The 20453-nt window shown below is 45.7% G+C and overlaps 1 protein-coding gene across 1 annotated transcript in view; it reads left to right on the forward strand.

Moving 5' to 3' along the window:
- Positions 1–20453, forward strand: part of ADSS (adenylosuccinate synthase) — a 211258-nt gene that overhangs the window by 114286 nt on the left and 76519 nt on the right. The window contains 2 exon segments of the mRNA XM_029593957.1: positions 2861–2926; positions 11450–11500. Of these exon segments, the coding sequence (XP_029449817.1) occupies positions 2861–2926; positions 11450–11500 (117 nt within the window).

Raw genomic sequence — 20453 nt, forward strand, 5'->3', positions numbered from 1 at the left:
TACCTTTGTTTCACTCCATGGTGAGACCGCACCTTAAATACTGTGCAATTCTGGTCACATCATCTCAAAAAGGATAGAGCTGCACTGGAGAAGGCTGACCAAAATGATATGGGGCATGGAATGGCTGCCCTGTGAGGAAAGGCTAAAGAAGTTAGGGCTGTTCAGTTTGAGAGAAGAGATGACTGAGAAAGGGGATGTGATAAAAGTCTACAAAATCATGAAAAGGACTTGAACAAGTAATTTAAATCAGTATTATAGAAGGACCAGGGGGGCACTCCATGAAGTTAGCAAGTAGCTCATTTAAAACAAATTGAAGAAATTTCTTTTTAACTCAGCGCATAGTTAAGTCTGGAATTCATTGCCAGAAGATGTGGTTACAGCAGTTAGTGTAATTGGGTTTAAAAAGGTTTGGATAAGTTCCTAGAAGAAAAATCCATTAACTATTATGGTAATTAATAAGCAGTAGTAATAGCTTGTGATTTATCTAATGTTTGGGTATTTGCCAGGTACTTATGACTTGGATTGGCCGCTGTTGGAAACAGGATACTGGGCTTGATGGACTCGTGATCTGACCCAGCGTGGCATATCTTATGTTCTAATATCGACATGTGTTAAAGAGGCGCTCATGATTGAGCGCCCACTCCCTTAATACACACTGATCCACTTCTCCAGGATGCCTAATACTAAATGCAATGGGCTGCCATGTATAAAGGCGGTGCTAGGGGAAATTTCATGCTCCTAGCACTGCCTCGGCAGCAGGCGCCTGAGAGAGGTGGCTGTCAACCACTTAGGGAAAAAAGGACGCTCAATTTTAGAACGTCTGTTTTCCTAACCTGACCACCAGCACACTTTTTAAATTTTGTTTTGGGACATTTCTAATTTTTTAGTTCCTACCGACTTAATATCGCCATGATATTAAGTCATAGAAGTCATTTTCTGCTTTTCTGTACACTTTTTGGGCTTCTCAAGACTCCAGAGCTGGTGTTAATTTAGAGTAAAAATGTACCTCTGCCGCAACGTTTTACAAAAAATTTTTTTGCATGGAGGGAGAATCGATAGTAGCTTCATCAACATGCATTTGTATGTGATGAGCGCTATAACCTACACACGCGATAGGACGCATGTTTTAGACACGCTATCCCCTGTCTTGCATCAGGGGATATAGACCCGCGCCAAACCATGTGCTGCAGCCAGCGCATGGTATAGCATCAACCTGACGGTCTTTAAGTCTTTCAAATTGTGATTAAAGACTGTGTTTGGAAAAGAAGAGTAACGTGTGTTGCTTCATTGATTCTTTAAGGACAATTCTAAAGGTAGGGTTGGCAACGTTTGAGATTTTGGTGCTTTACGTGTGTTGCCACTGTACTCTCCACGCCATTGCAAGCAGATGCACAGCACTTGCCACATGAGCCTCTGGGCCCCTTGCCGGTCATTTTTGATGGACCCGTTCACAAGGGTACTGATCAAAACAAGACCATGATAGTGTAGTACATTGTTTCTCAGCATTTTGTACGCCAGGGACCCGCTAGCTACCTTCCTTAAGTCATATGGCTCAGTTGCAGCACTGATTAGTTGGTGGAGGAGTCCTCTAGGAAATGTAGTAGTGTAGGGGGAAAGATATACTTCCTCCCCCCACAAGGTCTTGAATCTCATGGATCAGCCCTGCAACTGGCCTTTGTCATTTTAAGGAAACTAGCCGGTTTAAGAAAATTGTTTTCTAACAAAAGTTGCTCATAGTGAAAAAAAACAAAAAAAAAAACCCCAGCCCTTGCTCTCTATCTGCCCATTCCCTCTCCCAGCCAGCCAAGAGCATTGTCCTCGGAAAAGGAAAAAAACCCCATAGCTTTCCATCCCATATAGCCACCAGTGGATTTATGAAAAATAAAAATAAAAAAATCCCTCCCTCTCTTCCCTTCCTGCCCCCTGTCAGTTGGCCATTTTTTTTAAAGGGAAAAACTATCCCTTTCTTTCCCTTCCTTCCCAGTCAGCAACCAGCTCATCATTTAAAAAAAATAAAAAAATTCCTCTCTCTCTTGCTCCCCATACCAGCTGGCAATACTACTACAGTTTACAGTTAATACCCCTGCACCATGGGCATTTTTTTTTTCCAGTGGGGCCAATCCTGAGGTCCAGTTTCTGGGAGCGGAGCACAAACTGCAGTTGAATGTTAACGAGCCAGCAATCTGCTTTGCTCTCTGACCCCCGCGGTGGCTCCTGTAGGGAAGGCAGCACCAGTAATCGGAGCAGACCCGGACTCAAGTCTCACGCCAGCTCATTAGCATTCAGCTGCAGCTGCTCCCATCCCAGAGATGGGAGGCAGGACAGGCCCTAACTGGGAAAACTGCAGGAGGGGGAGGGTTAAGAGTAGAGAGCCTCTGCTGGCTATAGTGCAGGATGCAGTGCAATGTGTGCAGCTGCAAGGGAAGGTCTTGCTTTCCTCCTCATCCTCCTGCAATCACCATCGCTGCCCCGCGCACCAGCAGAAATGGTGCCGGTCTCTGGTGCCGCGGTAGTTAAACATTGGTGTAGTACAGGTTCTGGTTCAGCTTGTCAAAAAAACCCAAACAGCTGGTTGTAAACAAAGAAATTAAAAAAAAAAAAAATAAAAACAAAGGTATCTTTGTATTATTTTTTTTTTTTAAATTGCTTTCTGATTGGGTGACAGTTCTGGTTTGTTCTGAGCGGACCTGGTGCAGCATTTCCACGGTGCTGCAAGCTGCAGTTTCCCAGGCTATGTCGGGTTCAGACTGATGGGAGTGGGAAGCCTTTGTTTTATTTGTGTTTTTACTCCTCCAGTGCAATAAAAATAACATCTTATATAACCTTCTCTTCAGTTTCTGTGTATTTCTGTCCCTTTTAGGCAATGGAGTGGTAATTCATCTACCAGGCCTGTTCGAGGAGGCAGGAGAAAAACCTGAAGAAGGAGGTGAGGTCAACTTATGGATTCATTGAACAGCCTGTGAATAGTCTGGTGGGGTGGGGGTGGAGAGTTGGGGGCTGAAGTTTTTCTTCTTCTCCTTGTGGTGACCTGGGCTGTTGAGCAGCTGTCAATGTAGCGGACTCTCAACCCGAAACTCTCCCGAATGGCAATGACTTTTTATCACCTCTGTATATCCTGCATGGACCTGACAGAAGTCATGTTAAAAGTATCTTGTGGCAGTCCAGTTCTTGACCGCGAAGAAAGAGAGTAATCTCTTTTTAACAACCTCAGATGATGTGCAGTGGACAATTGTTAGTTCATTCTTAATAGATGGATGCAGCAGGGACGGTCTCAGAGCACTGGTCCCAGCAGGCATGTGATGACAAGACAGTTACCAACATATTTAGCACCCCCCATCTCTTGATATTTATCAATGCCAGTTGGTTTCGCAGCAGTCCTAAGAGTGTTGCAGGATAGACTTTGCCACGATGTGATGGGGTTGAGTTGTGAAATTCAGAAATGCACCTGTGAGGAAAAATAAAATCTTCTCCCCAATGTCAGTTTCTACTTACAAGGTAATCTTAAGGACAAACTGTAAGAAGATTTTTTTTTTTTTTTAATGGAAGAACACATTTGTAGTCACTCTTGACAAGATTTTGTGGGCTCCTGCTGGCCACAATGTGAAACATAATAAAACCTTATAGGCTAATTTTCAACTAAGGCTGAACAGCTAATCTAGGCGGACAAAATTTGGCCTCAGCCCTGACTGAAAATGGTCACCTGACTTTAGCCTTGTGTCCCACCAATAGAGATGCCCTCTCTCCTTCCCTCTGCTTTGAAATTGTAAAGCAGGGGAGAGGGGGCACAGCCATCCCTACTGGAATTATCCCTCCCTTTTGACACTTTAACAATATAAAGTTGTTGGTGTGTGGGGGGGGGGGGGGGGGTGTCAGTAGCTGCCTCCCGCAGACAATCCCTCTGTCTAAACATCATGGTGGGATGGTGGGAGAAGGTAAGGCTCTAGCCTCCTCCCAGCTCGGCTTAATGGGAGCTCCTTGCAGTATGTAGAGGGAGTCAGGAGGGAAGGATTGGGGTGAGAAAACGGTTACTCCCTGCTCTGCCTTTACATCCCTCCATGTGGGAGAGGGATTGGGAAGGAGGGGAGCCGCCAGGCCCAAAGCAGAATGGAGGAGAGCTGCCAGGGGCCCCAGCTTCGCATTTTTAAAATGGTGGGAGGGTGGAGAGATTCTGAGGTGCTAGCAGCCCCCTGGCTTCATTTTTTTTAAAACAATGAGAGGAAGAATGAATTGGGGCAGCCAGAGTTAGGGGTGCTCTGGCAGTGCCTAGGTTTGTCCATCTAAATTGGGCACTTCTAGCACTGAAAATGAGCGGTAGGTGCCAAACTTCCTTCCCCCAAACTTTCCTTGCCCTGACCTCACCTACATCTTAGGTGACCAAATTTTAGGGGCTGAAAACCCAATCCCTTTTAAAGGGGCCAATTTAGGTGTCTTAACTCTCAAAAGTAGGCACCTAAGTGCTCTGAAACTTGACCATTTATTCTTCATCTGGTAAGTCATTCTATAAAACTGGATTCAGTATGGCAGAGGTCAATGCTGTGCCTGACTTTCATGTCCTGCTGACTCCATTTGCTCCCCATGCTTGTACTCTTAATGCAGAGTGATTTGGTGAAGGAAGGTCTTCACCCACCTCTTCCAGTCCCCCAACTCTAGACCTTCTGGAACCAGCTGCATTTCTGTTTTGAGAAATTTTGATTTTAAAGGAGAAAGAGTCCTTTTCCTGCAGATAAGTAGGCTGAATTAGCCATGCGGTCTGGGAGCATCCCTTGCCAGCCCGGTGTGGGAACTTCTGAAAGAATGTTTAAAACTTCGTTCCTGTATGCCTGTGCGGTGCCTTCCCACATGACTGACTGTCTCTACTCAGTTTTTCATTTTCCCGCGCAGCAACAATCGTGGGGTTCTTCTTTCGCCTATTTTTCTCTTTTTTCTCCTCTAGCTACTCACTTCGAGCCCCCAAACAGTACGTTCCAGTGCTCCCATGGCCTCGAAGACGCCTGGGTTCAAATTCTGCCAATGTGGAAAAATTATGTCTGTAACAGAGGACATAATTATTGTTACCTATGCTTAGGGCCCCAACTACGATCAGGCATCCTGCCAGGACTGTAGCAGGATGTTGCCCAGGGCTCAATGGCAGCGCGTCGCAAAAATTCAAAGGCTCTGAGAATGGAAGGGGTCCCGGCAGGCTCACTACTTCCCCCATTTAGTGTTCAACTCAGTCTTCCCCAGGCTGAGAGCCCAAGCGGCTGGACGGCAAAAAAAGCCATCTTCTCTGGAGCGCTTGATGGGTAAGGCTAAGGGAGCGAAGCCCCCAAAACCCAGACAGGCCGTACCACCATAGAGAACGTTGGTGAAGGCAAAAACGAGATAGCCTGACACCAGGTGCATTGTCTGCACCTCTAACAGAGGATAGTTGACACATTGTTGGAGCGTCTGACACGATGCAGGGACACAATCGAGGTGACCATACCGACGCAGAGCGTTGTTCCGTGCTCTCAGCACGAAGGTACAGAACTCGACGCATCCTGTGCCGGACCGTGCTTTGACACAGCCAAAGCTGACGCATGCATTGACGCATGTAAAGGCAAAAATGAAATCTTACAATATGACGTCGACGCACCTGACGCACAAGCACGTCGCATGATTCGGTGGAGAAGCCTTCCTGGAGTGAATGCGGAGGGGTCTGAAGTTTCTGATGTGGGTGCTCCACAGATCTCTGCGCAATCCTCTTTCTCTGCTTCTGAGAGGCTTCCAACTAAGCAGAAGAGGGTGTTAAAACAATACTCGCACTTAGACCGCTTCATTGAGCGGGCCACAGTAACTGATTCCCCCATTGTGGGTCAAATGCCTCCACAGGTTAAGAAAAGGAGGACATCTTCATCCACCTCCCAAGCCTTGCAGAATGCAGCTTCACAAACGATGACCTAGATAACCAGGGTTCTTTAGTCTTTCTCTGACACTCTAGTTTCCACTCAGCATCCAGAGCCACCCTCAAGCCCTTCAGCAACGGATTCACAATCCACAGCAGCCTCCTCGGTCTGGATAGCGTTGAGGAGGAGGAACCAGTGGATGAGTCACATTCACTGGCTTCTAGATCATGCTGTGAACCGGTTTACTCTTCACCACCCTCGCCAGAATCTTCTATGGGTATACCTTCGGATCCATCAGATGACCCCCCGGAGCCATCATCGCCCCAGAAGGATCTTTCCTATTCATGGTTCATAGAAAAGGGAGGTGCCATACTGAACCTTGAAACCAAGAAACTGCCGGAACTAGATCCAAGGTCCATGGACTATTAAAAATTTTCAGTGTCCCAATGGAGCCAACGGCTCTACCTTTCCACTCAGTCCTCAGTGGGCTTATGGATAAGACATGGGAGTCACTGTTTTCTATACCTGTTAACTCCAGGAAAACAGACTTGAAATTCAGGATGTGGAAATCAGCCCACTTTGGCCCAGCCCAATTGCCACACGCGTCAGTGGTGGTCAAATCTGCAATGAAAACGAGCCAGGAAGACCCCGCTATATTCCAACACCCCTCCAGGCAAGGATGGCCACTATTTAGATGACTTTGGGAAGAAGGTATTTCAGGGGTCTATGTTCAATGCCAAGATAAAACACTACCAGTTTTGTATAACCCAATATTTGTACGAATTCCTCCCATTCCCTAAAGTCTGACTGCGACTAGGCAGAAAGATCACAGCGTCAAACTGTCGCTGATATGGAAGAAGTCCTATGGCATTTGCTTCGAACAATCTATGAAGGCTTTGATACATCTGCTTGAACTTTAGTGGCGGCTATTGCAGCCAGAAGGATGCCCTGGCTTAGGGCGAGTGCGATTCGAGAAGATGTCCATGGAAAAACTTGCTGACATCCCATGTCGGGGAGATAACTTGTTTGGAGATAAGCTCAGAGAAACTGTGTTCCAACTCAAAGAGCAAAGTGTGGCGCTGTCCTCCCTTATGTCACCCTCGGAGCATACATTTATTTATTTATTTATTTATTTAAAAACTCAACCCATCTCAGACTCTACAGTTCATCAGAGCAATCATAAACACATGCCTTTGCAAGGCTTTCCTCACCGAGGATATGATTCACACTTTTCGGAATCTTGCCTCAATGTCAAAACTCAGCCAACATCCCACAGCTCAACAGGTACTTATTCTATTGGGTCACATGGTGGCAGCAATGTATCTTCATATGCACCACATGCAGTGGAGTCTGAAATACCAAACGTCATAATTCTTTCATCCCATGTTGACACTACTGATTCTGACCTGACCAATGTTGTTGGATGTAGATTTGTGGCTGGAGCCCGGTGTGCTACAGTCTGGTGCACCTTTCTGGCTCTCAATACATAGATAGTACTAACAACGGGTGCCTCCACAAAGGGGTAGGGCGCACACATCTCGCAGCTCAAGACTCAAGGTCTTTGGTCCCCAGAGAGAGAACATTTCAAATTAACCTAGTGGAGCTGCAGGTCATACGATATGCCATTTGTGCTTTGTTCACACCTCTTTCAACACAAAACCAGCCTGGTATACACGGGCAATCAAGTAGCCATGTTCTACATTCACAAGGAAGGAGGGTCAGATTCCAAGATACTGTGCAAGGAGGCGATGCTCATGTTGGAATGGGGCACTAGCCCACTCCATACGACTACAGGTTACCTACATGCTAGGAATAAGAAACACAGAGGTTGACTGGCTAGCAGAATTTTTCACCTCCACGAATGGGAAGCTTCATCAAAACGTAGCGACTTCTACACGGAGTGTCCTCCATGTTTAGAACAGAGATCTCTTGCCACAGAGTGCAACACGAAACTTCCACGATTATGTTTTTATATCCCAGCAGTCGCAGACTAGCTCAAGACGCTTTTCTGCTGGAGTGGACTGAGCACCTGTTGTATGCGTTCCCTCCAATCCCACTAATTGCTTGAGTAATCCAGAAATGCATTGCGGACAAGTCTGATCTCATACTCAGAGCACCAGCGTAGCCCAGGCAGCCCTGGTATGCCTACCTCATACACCTCTCCATTCAGCATCTGATCCCTCTTCTGAGCAGAGTAGACCTTTCGACACAGGAAGGAGGGTCACTACTGCACCCCATGCAGGATTCCCTTCATCTGACAGCATGGAGATTGAAAGGGAGGTACTGAGCTATCTTCCTACCCCGATAGAAATTCAGGACATTCTTATTTTTCAAGAAGGGCCACCCACAAGAAGAACTATGCAGCTAAGTGGCATAGATACCAGTGTACCACTTGACCCCTTTCGCTTCTCACTGGAACAACTTCTAAAGTACCTACACTTACTGTACATCTCTGGACTGGCGGAGTCATCCATCCAGATACACTCAGCACCATATCATCTTACCACCCTACCATTCAGGGAGCTTCTATGTCCATGCACCCTCTCATATCCCATTTCATGAGAGGTGATCTGAGGCTTTGCCCTCCGATCTCACACCCAGCTGTTCCTTGGGACTTGAATGTCGTCCTGGAGAAGTTAATGCTCCTGTCTTTTGAGCTGATGCAAACTTCATCTTTAAAATTTCTCAGGTGGAAGGTTCTATTTTTGGTAGCAATAACATCAGCAAGACGAATGGGTGAATTGCAAACGCTAGTTCATTTCTCATCTTAACTACAATTCTTCCATGACAGGATCACTCTACAAACCCAGCCATCCTTTCTTCCAAAGGTACTGTTGGCTTTTCATCTCAGTCAGACCATAATGTTACAGACTTTCTTTCCTAAGCCACATGCATCTAGCCGAGAAGCCCTGGAACACAGGTTGGATTGCAAAACAGCTTTAGCCTACTATAAGCATTCATAACTTTTTCTCTCCTTCAACCCGAATGCCCCGGAACTGCCGATCACCAAACAAACACTAGCAAACTGATTGACTCAGTGTATCCACTTCTACTGTTCTACCAAGCCAGAGTGCTTAACTTCAAACATTAAAGCACATCAGTTGAGAGCGATCAATTGCACGCTTTTGGCAAGTGCCAATTCAGGACATATGCAAAGCTGCTATATGGTTGTCGCAAATGCATGTTCATGGCCCTATTAGGTATTCCCGCGCGATTCAGTAAGTAAAATGTGCAGCCAAGCCGCACATTTTACTTTCAGAAATTAGCGCCTACCCAAAGGTAGGCGTTAATTTCTGCTGGCATGGGAAAGTGCACAGAAAAGCAGTAAAAACTGCTTTTCTGTGCACCCTCTGACTTAATATCATGGCGATATTAAGTTGGAGGTCCTGAAAGCTAAAAAAAGGTAGGTAAATAAATAAATAAATAAGTAAATAAATAAATATTGAATTCGGCCAGCGGCTCGAAAACCGGACACTCAATTTGGCGGCGTCTGGTTTCCGAGCCCGTGGCTGTCAGCGGGCTCGAGAACCGATGCCGGCAAAATTGAGTGTCGGCTGTCAAACCCGCTGACAGCTGCCGCTCCTGTCAAAAAGGAGGCACTAGGGACGCGCTAGTGTCCCTAGCGCCTCCTTTTGCCCGTTTTCTACCGCTGGGCCTAATTTAAATACAGAATCGCGCGCACAGGCGAGTGAAGCCCAATTTTCCAGTCTCCCGCGGCCTGTAAGTTTGTACCTGAGGCAATGGAGGGTAAAATGACTTGCCCAAGGTCAAAAGGAGCAACAGCAGGACTCAAACCCTAGTCTCCTGGTTCATAGCCCAATGCTCTAACCACTAGGCTACTCCTCTACTTTAACTTGTCCATGTTAAATTTCATCTGCCATTTGGAAGCCCAATCTTCCAGTCTCGCAAGGTCCTCCTGCAATTCATCACAATCTGCTTGAGATTTAACTACTCTGTATAATTTTCTGTCATCCACAAATGTGATCACCATCACTCATCTTACCCCTTTCCAGATCATTTATAAATATACTAGCCGTTAAGCCCATAACAATGGCTACATTGAAAAAATTTTATCGGTCCATTTCCTTCCCACTCCCTCCCCCTCATATGCTCCGCTCCCTACCCTCTAGTCTCCCTCCCCCCTCCCCTCACCATCACTCTCTCCTCCCTCTCACCTCCCCCCTCTATTCTCCCTCCTCTCACCTTCCCCCTCTAATTCTCCCTCCCTCTCACCTTCCCCCCTCAATCTCTCCTCCCTCTCCTTCCCCCTACTCTCCCTCCCCCCTCACCCTCCATCCGCCTCTCTCCTCCCTCCCCCCTCCCCTCAGCTCACTTTCTCCTGCCTATCCCCCTCCCCCCTCTCCTCCCCTCAGCTCACTCTCTCTCCTCCTCCCCTCAGCTCACTCTCTCCTCCCTCCCCCTCTCTCATTCCCCTCTCCTTTCAGCTCATCCACAACCGGCAGACGGGAGCTGTCCCTCCCTCCCTCGTGCGCGCGCTGCTGCCGCGCGCCGCTACTGCTCCTCCCGTTCCTGCTTGTCGTCGCCGCCGCCGCCGCTCCTGCTCCTAGCGACCCAGCGCCATTTTTTTTTTCGGGCACTCTGGCCGACGTGCTCGCCCGCACATGCGCGGTAGAGCTGCTCTCTACTGCGCATTTGCGGCACATCGGTCAGGGTTCCCTTATCTAGTAGATTAAAAAGCACTGGTCCAAGTTCAGATCCCTGAGGCACTCCACTGTTTTACCTTTTTCCACTGTGAAAACTGACCATTTAATCCTACTCTTTGTTTCCTGTCTTTTAACCAACTTGCAATCCACAAAAGGACATCGCCTCCTATCCCATGACTTTTTAGTTCTCTTTATTGAACGCCTGGCCTGCTTGCTTTCCCTTTGAAAATAGCTGCAGAGCCCATAGGCAACTTACAGACTTTGCACCAAAACACACAGTTATGAAAATTGCTCCCAAGTCTGAGAACCCAATGAATGACCATAACTTGGTTATGCTGAAAAATCACACCTGTTTGCAACCTTCAAGGTCTAGCCTTGGGCATTGTTACCACAAACGGTCCCTGTTGTTCTGCTGAAACAGAGAATGTGTACCTGGGCCTCTGTCCCCCCTGAGAGCTGTCACTGCCACCATCTGTGGAAGACTGTGTGCACCAAGGTCAGGTCCAGCCTGGGGCAGGGGTGGGGGATCTGACAGGCATTCAGGCGGGGCATGGACCAGGCCGCATAGCGCAGCCCAGGCACAGAAAGAGAAGCGCATGTTTCTGGAGCTGTTTTGTCCTCTGTCTTGATGTACGCTGCTTCGGGAGACCCGCCTCCCTGCCCCAGGCCATCAGGGGCAGGGCAGGAGAAGCTTCTCTTCCCTTTTTCATTATGGCCACCCCTTCCTCTCCTCAAGAAGGTACGGAGTGAGAAATTCACCACCTCCTCCTCCTCAGATCTGCACCTGCTCCCAACCTGTGCATTTTTATATATTTCCATATTTAATAGTTTGTTAGCCAATGAGATTACGTCATTTATTCTCGTTCTAACTGAAACAACAAAAAAAAAAGACTTCTCTTGTGTGTTTTGTGTTTTTTTGAGGGCTGGGAGGCTGGGAGAACAGACTCATCATTTCTGACCGAGCTCATATAGGTAAGATTTCACACTGTGCTCTCTTGTACAGTGTTTTTTCCCATTTTTGCCACTGTTACTCTCCACTCTGTGACTCATGTCTGAGGTCAGTTATGCTTGACTGCAAGCAGAAAAACACTTGTAGAACGTGTATTGTAATGCAGTTGGCAAGAAACTTAACCTGTCAGTTTTGCTTTGCTTTTATTTTTTTGTGGGGCTCGGGGGGAGGCAGGAAGAGGAAGAGCATTGAGGGTACTGTATGTGAGGTTAATGATTAAAATAGTTCTTTTGAAATGTATTCTCTCTTCCCAAACCCCCTTTCCTTAGCTTTTTTTTTTTTTTTTCCTACTGCTATGTCACTCTTTTGCAGTAAATTTATTTCAGCTAATTTTTGACACTTTGTGCTTCGGGAGCTGTACCCTGGTGTGTGGGTGTGTGTGTGTGTGGGGGGGGTGTGTGTAATTTTTTGGAACTGTTTGTGGAAATGACACCAGTTTTAAATGTGACCTTGTACACACAAGTGTGCTTTAAAAATCACCCCAGGGAAGCCGTGATTTCTCTGAGGAGATGGCCTTTTTCGAAAACTGCCCTCCCAGTGTGGCGGGTAGAGTTGTGTGCCTCAGTTTACCCGCGGCGAGCATCGGTGCCTGGGGGCGGGGGTTTGCACTCGCTCACGTACTTTTGACTTAGGCGCACAGGTCAGCAGGTGTAAGTCTGTGCAGGTAGTTTTTCTGGGGCAACTTTCAAAGGGAACGTGTGCCCGTACTTTTAACTTTTGAAAGCTACCATAAGCTCTGTAGGTAACTGCACCGTTGGGATCAGTTACAAAACGACTCCCTAAAAGACTGAATAAAATGTGGCTGGGTTTTTTTTTGTTGTTGTTTTCTTTTGTTGTTGTTTACAGCTCCGTTTCAATTTAATCTCCTCCGCTGCCTCCTAATTAAAACAAACCATCTCGAAACAGTCCTACTAATGATAATGGATTCTGAAACTGGAGCTGGGAATTGAGGAAATCATGACGCATGGCATTTAATTATCACAAAAAAAAAAAATCCATCAGGTCGTGTCGTGCTTCAGAGAAGGAATTTGGGGTTTTGCCACCCCTAGGCACTGCTGCTGCTGTTAAACAACCCTCCCCATGCCCCGTAAGGAGCAGGAGGTCTAAGGCACAGCCCAACAGTTTGTTGCAGCAGCTCAGAGATGGATTCTGTGGCAAAACCGAAAACTTGTGCAGACATTTCCATCTTTTAGAGTGTCATGACATGTAAGTAATTTTCCAACCTTGCCTGTGCCTGTATAATTTAATTTGTTTATTATTATTGGGTGAGGAAAAAGGGATCTTAAGTATCCAGTACAGGCAGGAGATCTCCAGGAAGAGGAGTGGGTAAAGAGGACCAGAGATGGGGAAGGGAGGGAGACTAGGAATGGAGTGAGGGGAAGGTAAAAGGACTGGGGGGATAGGAGGGAGGGGGATGGGAGGAAAACAAAAGGAACTGGGAGGGATGAGAGAAGGGTAAGATCAAGAAAGGAGGTAAGATTAGGAATCTGGGATGGAGGAAGGAGAGTGAGGAAGGGAGGCTCTGGAATTGAGAAAGGTGAGGAGGGTGTAGGATATGTTTGGGGTGGAAATGGGTTCCAGGAAAAGAGATGCCAGGATCTGGGGGACAGAATTTGAGACCAAGGGAGAGAGAAAATGAATTTTGGATGGGGAGGGGAAGAGAGGAGGCAGGTGCTCCTGCTCGTCCTCTGGACCTTCTTCTCCTTGCATCCCCCTCTCTGACCTTTCACTCAGCAATTGTGCGTGTGTGTGTGTGTTCCTTTCTTTCACACTACTCTCTTCTCCCCCCCACCCCAGCCTCTCTCATCACCTCAGGGATCACCACTCAGTCCCTCCTCACCTCCCCGAAATGATCTCCCTTTGCTTTCTGTGGCGCAGGCCGACACCCTCTGTTCCTCTTCCCAGCCTGGGGAGAGGGAGGGACTGGATCAGGAAGCTTGGGACTGTTCTCTGCTGACTTGAAATTCAGCTTAGCTGGAAGGCAGCAGATTTTTTCCACCATAGATACAGGCCCAGTTTGCCTATCGACAAATTATTTCTGCCTGTGCAGAAATAAGCGTACAATTAGATTTTTAATTTTTTTTTCCTGTATCGTTCTTATCAAAAGTAGTGTTTTAGGGCTGGCTTGGACTGCCATGTGGAGAGACTTGTGCTCTATTTCCAGCTCAGGTCTTTCACTCCTCAGGTTGGCCAGGGGTGGAATGCTATAAAGGCAACATTCGTAGCCCTTGGGGCCGGGGGGGGGGGGGCAGGTTTAGGAGGGAGGGGACTCCCAGTCATCATACAATGACGATGGCTGGATTTCAGGCCCATGACGGCAGGTTCTGGAAAAAGCCCCATGCGTTGCTCCACTGTCACTGCGGTGACGGGAGTGAGTGAGTGGGAAGCAAGATATGCAATACAGGAAAAAAATCCCTGGGTAGTTGTGAATAAAGGGTCAGGGCAGTCCTAGCCCAGCTCAGTAGAGGTTGGTTCTAATTGAGCCAGAAGCCCAGAAGAGTGAGAGAAGATGGCTGAGCCATTAAAAAAAAAAAATAAAAAAAAATGGAGTCTTATTGGCAACAAATGTTAACCTTAGGCACCTCTTTAGTCCCTGTCGTCACCTGATGTTAATCCAAGCAAGTGAACACGAGTCAGTGAATGTTATACTTAGAAGTTAAACATTGTTCTGTTCGATTCTCATGTATCTGATTGACTGGAGCGCACAGGGCATTAATCTCCTAGAGGCGTCTTGTGTCACTTGCTTGGCTGCTTGCAAAGCTTCAGTCTGCAGCTTTAAAACAAATATATCCTGGGAAAATAAACTCTAGATGCAGAAAAATGGATACAGTTCGGCCTATAAGAGAAATAATGCTCTTTGAATGGGACTTTGAGAGTAATTTTTAACACTGTGCATAACCAGCACATACAGGAATAAGTACATGCACATAAAATGATGCCTTTATTTTACAAACTGTGTGGTAGGAGTTGACATACCAATTGTCTCTGCCCCGAAATTACACATGAATGTTTCAGGACATATACAGTTTTTAGATGCAGGAAGCCATTATATGTTCTACCCTTATTTTATAAAAGTACACGCATATATTTTACGTGCAAAATAATTGTAGCATGTGCGCATATTTATTGCAGTTTATGCTGAGGCAGATATTTTATAAAGAATGCATGTACTCCACTTATGAAAATACTTTTGTACGTACCTTTTAATCACCAGTTCACCTAGGCCCTCCACCACTTAACCCAGACCTCCCATCCAAAAAAACCGCAAACAAGACAAGTCTGATTTCATTGCCACAACACAATTAGGTGAAAAAAAAAAAAAGTGTAAAAGTTTGGTAATGAGTGTGCATCTACCATTTGCAAAATACTAATTACCAAGCCTTACCCTGCTTTGCCACTAAACACCCCCTTCCTGGATAATAAATATTCTGTGCTTCTGGCATTAAAAGAAACAAAAATGTATTGTTCAGGGTTTACTTAATGATAGCACAGATTGCAGTGTTATTGAGGACAATATTCAAAGGCATTTAGGTGGTTAACTCATGTTACTTAGCGAAATAAGTAATGCATAATGCAGGGGCATTACGGGATGAGGACAGGTTGGCCAAGAAACATCCAGCCAACTCCGTTATTAGGATTTAGCTGAATTAAGTCAATTGGCTAACTCTAAATGTGCCCTGGAGCAGATCTAAAGTTATCTGGAAACATGCTTCTGGATAACTTTAGACTTACCGGGTCATATTCAAAAGAATATAGCCGGTTAAGTGGCAATGGCATGTCAAAAGAAAAAAAGAGTGTGGCGTGTGGGCCGGGCACTTAGAGGTCAGTATTCAAAGCTGGCCATTTAAGAAACTTAGCCGGATATAACTTATCTGGCAAAGTCACAATGTATATTCAGCGGCATGGCGAAGCCACTGTATGTACGCGTATGTGTGTACCCTTTGCCAGATAAGTCGACCCGGTTAAGCTTAGACCTGCTCTATGGGCCGTCTAAACTTAGACGTACACTTATACACCTAACTCCGAACATTACTGGTTAGGAATATAAGTTATTTATATAAGTTATATGCCTAACTCACCCTGATCTGCCCAATACATGCCCACTTTTACATTTTAGGAATATAAAGTACGTGCAGCTAAGCGGAGGCCGGTGAACATGGCCACATATTCAGTGGCTGCTGCTTAGCTGCATGAGTCCCGCTTATCCGGCTAAATAGCGCTGAGTGCGCTTTGAACATTGACCCTTTAAAAAATAAATAAATAAATAAATAAATAAATAAACACTGACTTGGGGTCTTGGATTCGGGCTCCCAGGCCCATGTTCCACATTTTTACAAATTTTTTTCAAAGGCCATCACCACTTAACCAGAGAAGTCGAATAAGTACCGCTTTCAAGAATGTATCTAGCTTATCCGGATAAGTAGCACGCAACTGCCATGCTTGCGTGATTTTTACATCCAACTTTAACAATATACGCATGGAGAATTCTCCCGCATGATTTACAAACACTTGTGCCTCTTAAGTCTGCTTTTCTTCGGGTAAGTTGGGAGGTTTTCTAACCTGCACATGGTAATGAAATTACCAGTTTTACCCATTAGTCTACCAGTTTGCCCAGTCTGTCTGCAGATCGTCAAGACCCTCCTGGCTCTTCAGCCTCAACTACCCCCGTTTCACCCAGGCCCTGCACCCAGTTAGTATTTCACTTTTAAAATGTGTACTATCATTTAGTCCAGATAGAGAGCAGGAGTAAGTATACACGAGTAAGGTGCCAAATTTACATGCTTAAACTGCTTATAAAATAACTTGCAGATGTAAATGTTGGACCCCGTGCCGCAATGCCCCTGGCCTGCCTTTTTTACACAGGCAAATTTACTTGTGGACCCTTACCCCCATGTATTTTAAGGCTTGTAAAATAGCATGTGTGCTATTTTTTTTTTTTAGTCAGCCCTAGTAAATTTTCAAAAGAGCCCATTTAGGAGCCTAATTCCAAAACTTAGGAGCCTATATCCTTTGAAAATTGACCTTTTAAACCTAACCAGTGCTATTCAAAAGCTGGCCGGTTAGGTTTTAAAGTTATCTGGCTAAAGTTAGCTGGAAAACTTTATTTGGGAATGTTCAGGGGATTGTTTATCCCCCTGAATATCTCTGATAACTGATCCAGCTAACTTTAACCGGATAGGGTATCCTTTTTCTGGGTTTTTGAATGTTGACTTCACTGGACCCAGTATTCAAAGGTATCTGGTTATCTAACTTACAGGCCGATACAGAAAAACCCGCGGGAGAGCTGGCGAGCGCCGGCTCTCTCGACGTGCGCCCAGGCCACTCTCCTGGGCGCGCGATTCAGAAAGAAAAAAATGTGCGTCCCTAGCGCCTCCTTTTTGTCAGGAACAGCGGCTGTTAGCGGGTTTGACAGCCGACGCGCAATTTTACCGGCACGGGTTCGGAAAACGGATGCCGGCAAAATCGAGCATCCATCTTCCAACCCGAGGGCCGCGGGCAGATTTAAAATTTGTTTTTTTTATTTAAAATTTTTTTTATTTTTGGGGCCTCCGACTTAATATCGCTATGATATTAAGTTGGAGGGTGTACAGAAAAGCAGTTTTTTTCTTCTTTTCTGTATACTTTCCCGGTGCCGGCCGAAATTAACGCCTACCTTTAGGCATTCATTTCTGAAAGTAAAATGTGCAGCTTGGCTGCACATTTTACTTTCTGTATTGCACAGGAATAACGAATAGGCCCCATCAACATGCATTGCATGTTGCAGGCGCTATTAGTTTCGGAGGGGTTGGCTGCACGTTTTCCACGCGCTATTACCCCTTACTGTATAAGGGGTAAAAATAGCGCATGGAAAAAGCGCTATTTCCACGCGCTATTACCCCTTACTGTATAAGGGGTAAAAATAGCGCGTGGAAAACGCACGTCCAACCGGGGGCTAACAGTGCACTTGGCCTGAACGCACTTTACTGCATCGGCCCGTTATCTGGTTAACTTAGAAGGGTCATTCAGCAGCACAGGTATGCTGCTGAATATAACCTGATAAGTTATATCTGGATAACTTTAGACCTGCTATTGACCAGATCTAATTTATTTGGTTAACTTAATCAGATATAGGCACTTATCTGATTAAGAAAACAGGATAAGTTGTCCCACCTCGAACTGCCCATTGCCACCAAGATATATGGCTATCCACTTATCCGGCTAAGTGACGGCCGCTGAACATAGCTGGATATTCGGCAGCTGCTTTGTTGGATAAATCCCAATTTATCCGGCTGAGTATCGGCCTTGCTGTTTTGGGGTTAAATGTTGATTGTATTTATTTTGGGGCTTTTTTTTTATTTCTATTTTTCCAAGAGCAAACGCTTTAATAAATATGAATGTATTTTACAAAATATGATATGCAAGAAACATTATCCGGCACCCTGAACTCGTGCGTGCCATCAGACTAACTTGGTGCAAGAACAGCTACAATTAACCCAATCTGCCAGACAGTCCAAGCCCCCCCCCCTCCCACACACACACACACACAATATTTTGGCGGCTAATACAGGCCCCATATTTTATGATAGTTTTTGTATTTAAGTGCATAGGTGAGCTGATCAATCAGTGCTATTTCTTTGAACTGTTTGCGCCAGTGTGTTAGCAAAGCATCGACTTCTACATAGTAGCAGTAGTTATGAGGTCTGCATGAATCATTTGTATGCTCAGTTTTCGCTGTTCTTTTTTGAGAATGAGATCGCCAAGCTCCCCCAAAAGGTACAGCTTACATCTCCCCTGTAAGCTGGATCTGGATTCCCAAGATCTTGTCTAGTTCTACCTGCACCTCCTTCCACAATATCTGTGTGTGTAGGCAGGACCACCACATGTGTAAGTATATACCCACTTCACCACAATCCCGGCAGCATATGCTAGATGCACCTGGGGAGAAGCTAGTGTAGAACACTGGATACCTATATACCCTATGGAAGATTTTGTACATTAACTACACTCTACCTGCATATTGATATTTTGGAGGATCTGAACCATATGCTTTACCAGTCCATCTCATCAATGTCTAGTCCCAAGTGAGCATTCCATTTACCTATTATGGCCAGAGGAGCTAACCCCTGAGATTGTATAGTTTGATAAAATCTCATAACTAGCTTTTTATGAAAATCCATGTCCATTAGTATGCGTTCAAATGGAGTCTACTGCCGCTGGACTTACTCCGCTCTTTGTAACTTTAAAAGGGCCTCTTTCAAGTTTGTGTGCACTAAATTGGATGTGGGGCTTAGGGCATAGTCCTCTTGGAGTTCAGCGAATGAGATCCACTCGTCTTTGTCCCATAAATGCCCCACATGTTGGAGTCCCAACTCCCACCATTCCCGAATCTTGCTATTGAAAGTGTGAATGTATAAAGATGGATTCTTGCAGAGTAATGAGACTGGCAATGTTGTTTCCTCTAATAACTGTATCTATGCACCTCCCTCCAAACTTGGAATGTGTGCACAATGACTGGATTTGACCTAGCCGGCTTCCATACCCCCTACTGTGGACTGAAAAAAAAACAGTAAAGTAGCCAGGTCCACTTTTGACTGACCCACTTTCAAGGGAGAGCCATGTGGCTGTTGGATCATGGTCTAGCCACACCTGAATATAGCATAACCTTGCTGCCCAGTAGTAGCCTTGGAGATGGAGCCCCCCTCCCTCCCATCTCTTTTGAACGTTGCAGTGTAGCCTGTTTAATTCTAGGAGGTTTGCCCTTCCAGATAAATTTAGAGATCCAGCTGTTCAAAAGTGCGAAGAAATGTTTTGGGGGTGAACATGTTGCAATGTTGGAATACATAAACCAGTAACGGTAAAGTATTCATTTTGAGCACACTATCCTTCCTGCCTAGGGATAACAGCAGGTCTTGCCATTCTAAAGGTTAGCCTGTATCCTACTGACCACCAGAGCATAAACGGTCTTATATATGTTCCCCCCCATTAATGCGGTACATATAAACCCAGGTATCGAAACCCATCCTTTGCGAGTTTGAAGTGAAGCATCGCTATCACTCCTGCCCCGATGGCTCAGAGGTTCAACAGAAAGACCTCCGAATTTTTGGCCATTTACCTTATACCCAAATGCCCTACCATACTCATCCAAGATCTCAAGTAACCTGGGTACAGTAGATTTAAGATCAGTTAAAAATAGGACATCTTCAGCATAGAGCAATATTTTGTGTGTTCTGCCCGCGGATTTTAAACCAGCTGAGAGTTCTGTCGTATTGAAATTGCCAAAACGTCAATATCTAGATTAAACAGCAAATGTGATAATGGGCATCCTTGCTGCATGCTTCTAGCTATCAGAAAGGCCTCAGGCAGGATGCCATTGGCTAGGACTCTGGCTTCAAGATGTGTGTACAGGGCCCTTATCCATTCTATAAATAGCAAAATGAATCCAAACCGCTACAAGATAGCAAAAAAAAAAAAAAAAAAAAAAAAGGCCATCGTAGGGGGTCAATCAAAAGCCTTCTTTGCATCTAGGGCCACTACGGCCCCAGTTCATGCCCCCCTTCCTGCCTAGGCCGTTACATTGAAAACCCGCCTGGTAATTACGGTGAAGTGGCTGCCCTTCACGAAACCAGTTTGGTTCGGGTGGATAACGTAGTTGTGGAACTTTAGCCAAGATTTTAATATCCACATTTAGCAGCAAAATAGGGCAATAGGGACCCGGGGTCACGTGCATCCTTTCCCTTTTGTGGCCTACTACAATGGTAGCATCTGTCATTCTATGTGGGCAACTGGGGTTTTCCCTTAAGCCCTGGAAGGCTTTGCAAAGAAAAGGGCCCACCCGCGTCAGAAAAATTTGATAAAAGTCTAGATGGTATCCATGCGGCCCAGCACATAGTTTTACTGTAGCCTGTATTTCCTCCATCGAAAGAGGCACCATCAACT

The sequence above is a fragment of the Rhinatrema bivittatum genome, chromosome 3 (assembly GCF_901001135.1).
Source record: "Rhinatrema bivittatum chromosome 3, aRhiBiv1.1, whole genome shotgun sequence".
NCBI classification, from domain to species: domain Eukaryota; kingdom Metazoa; phylum Chordata; class Amphibia; order Gymnophiona; family Rhinatrematidae; genus Rhinatrema; species Rhinatrema bivittatum.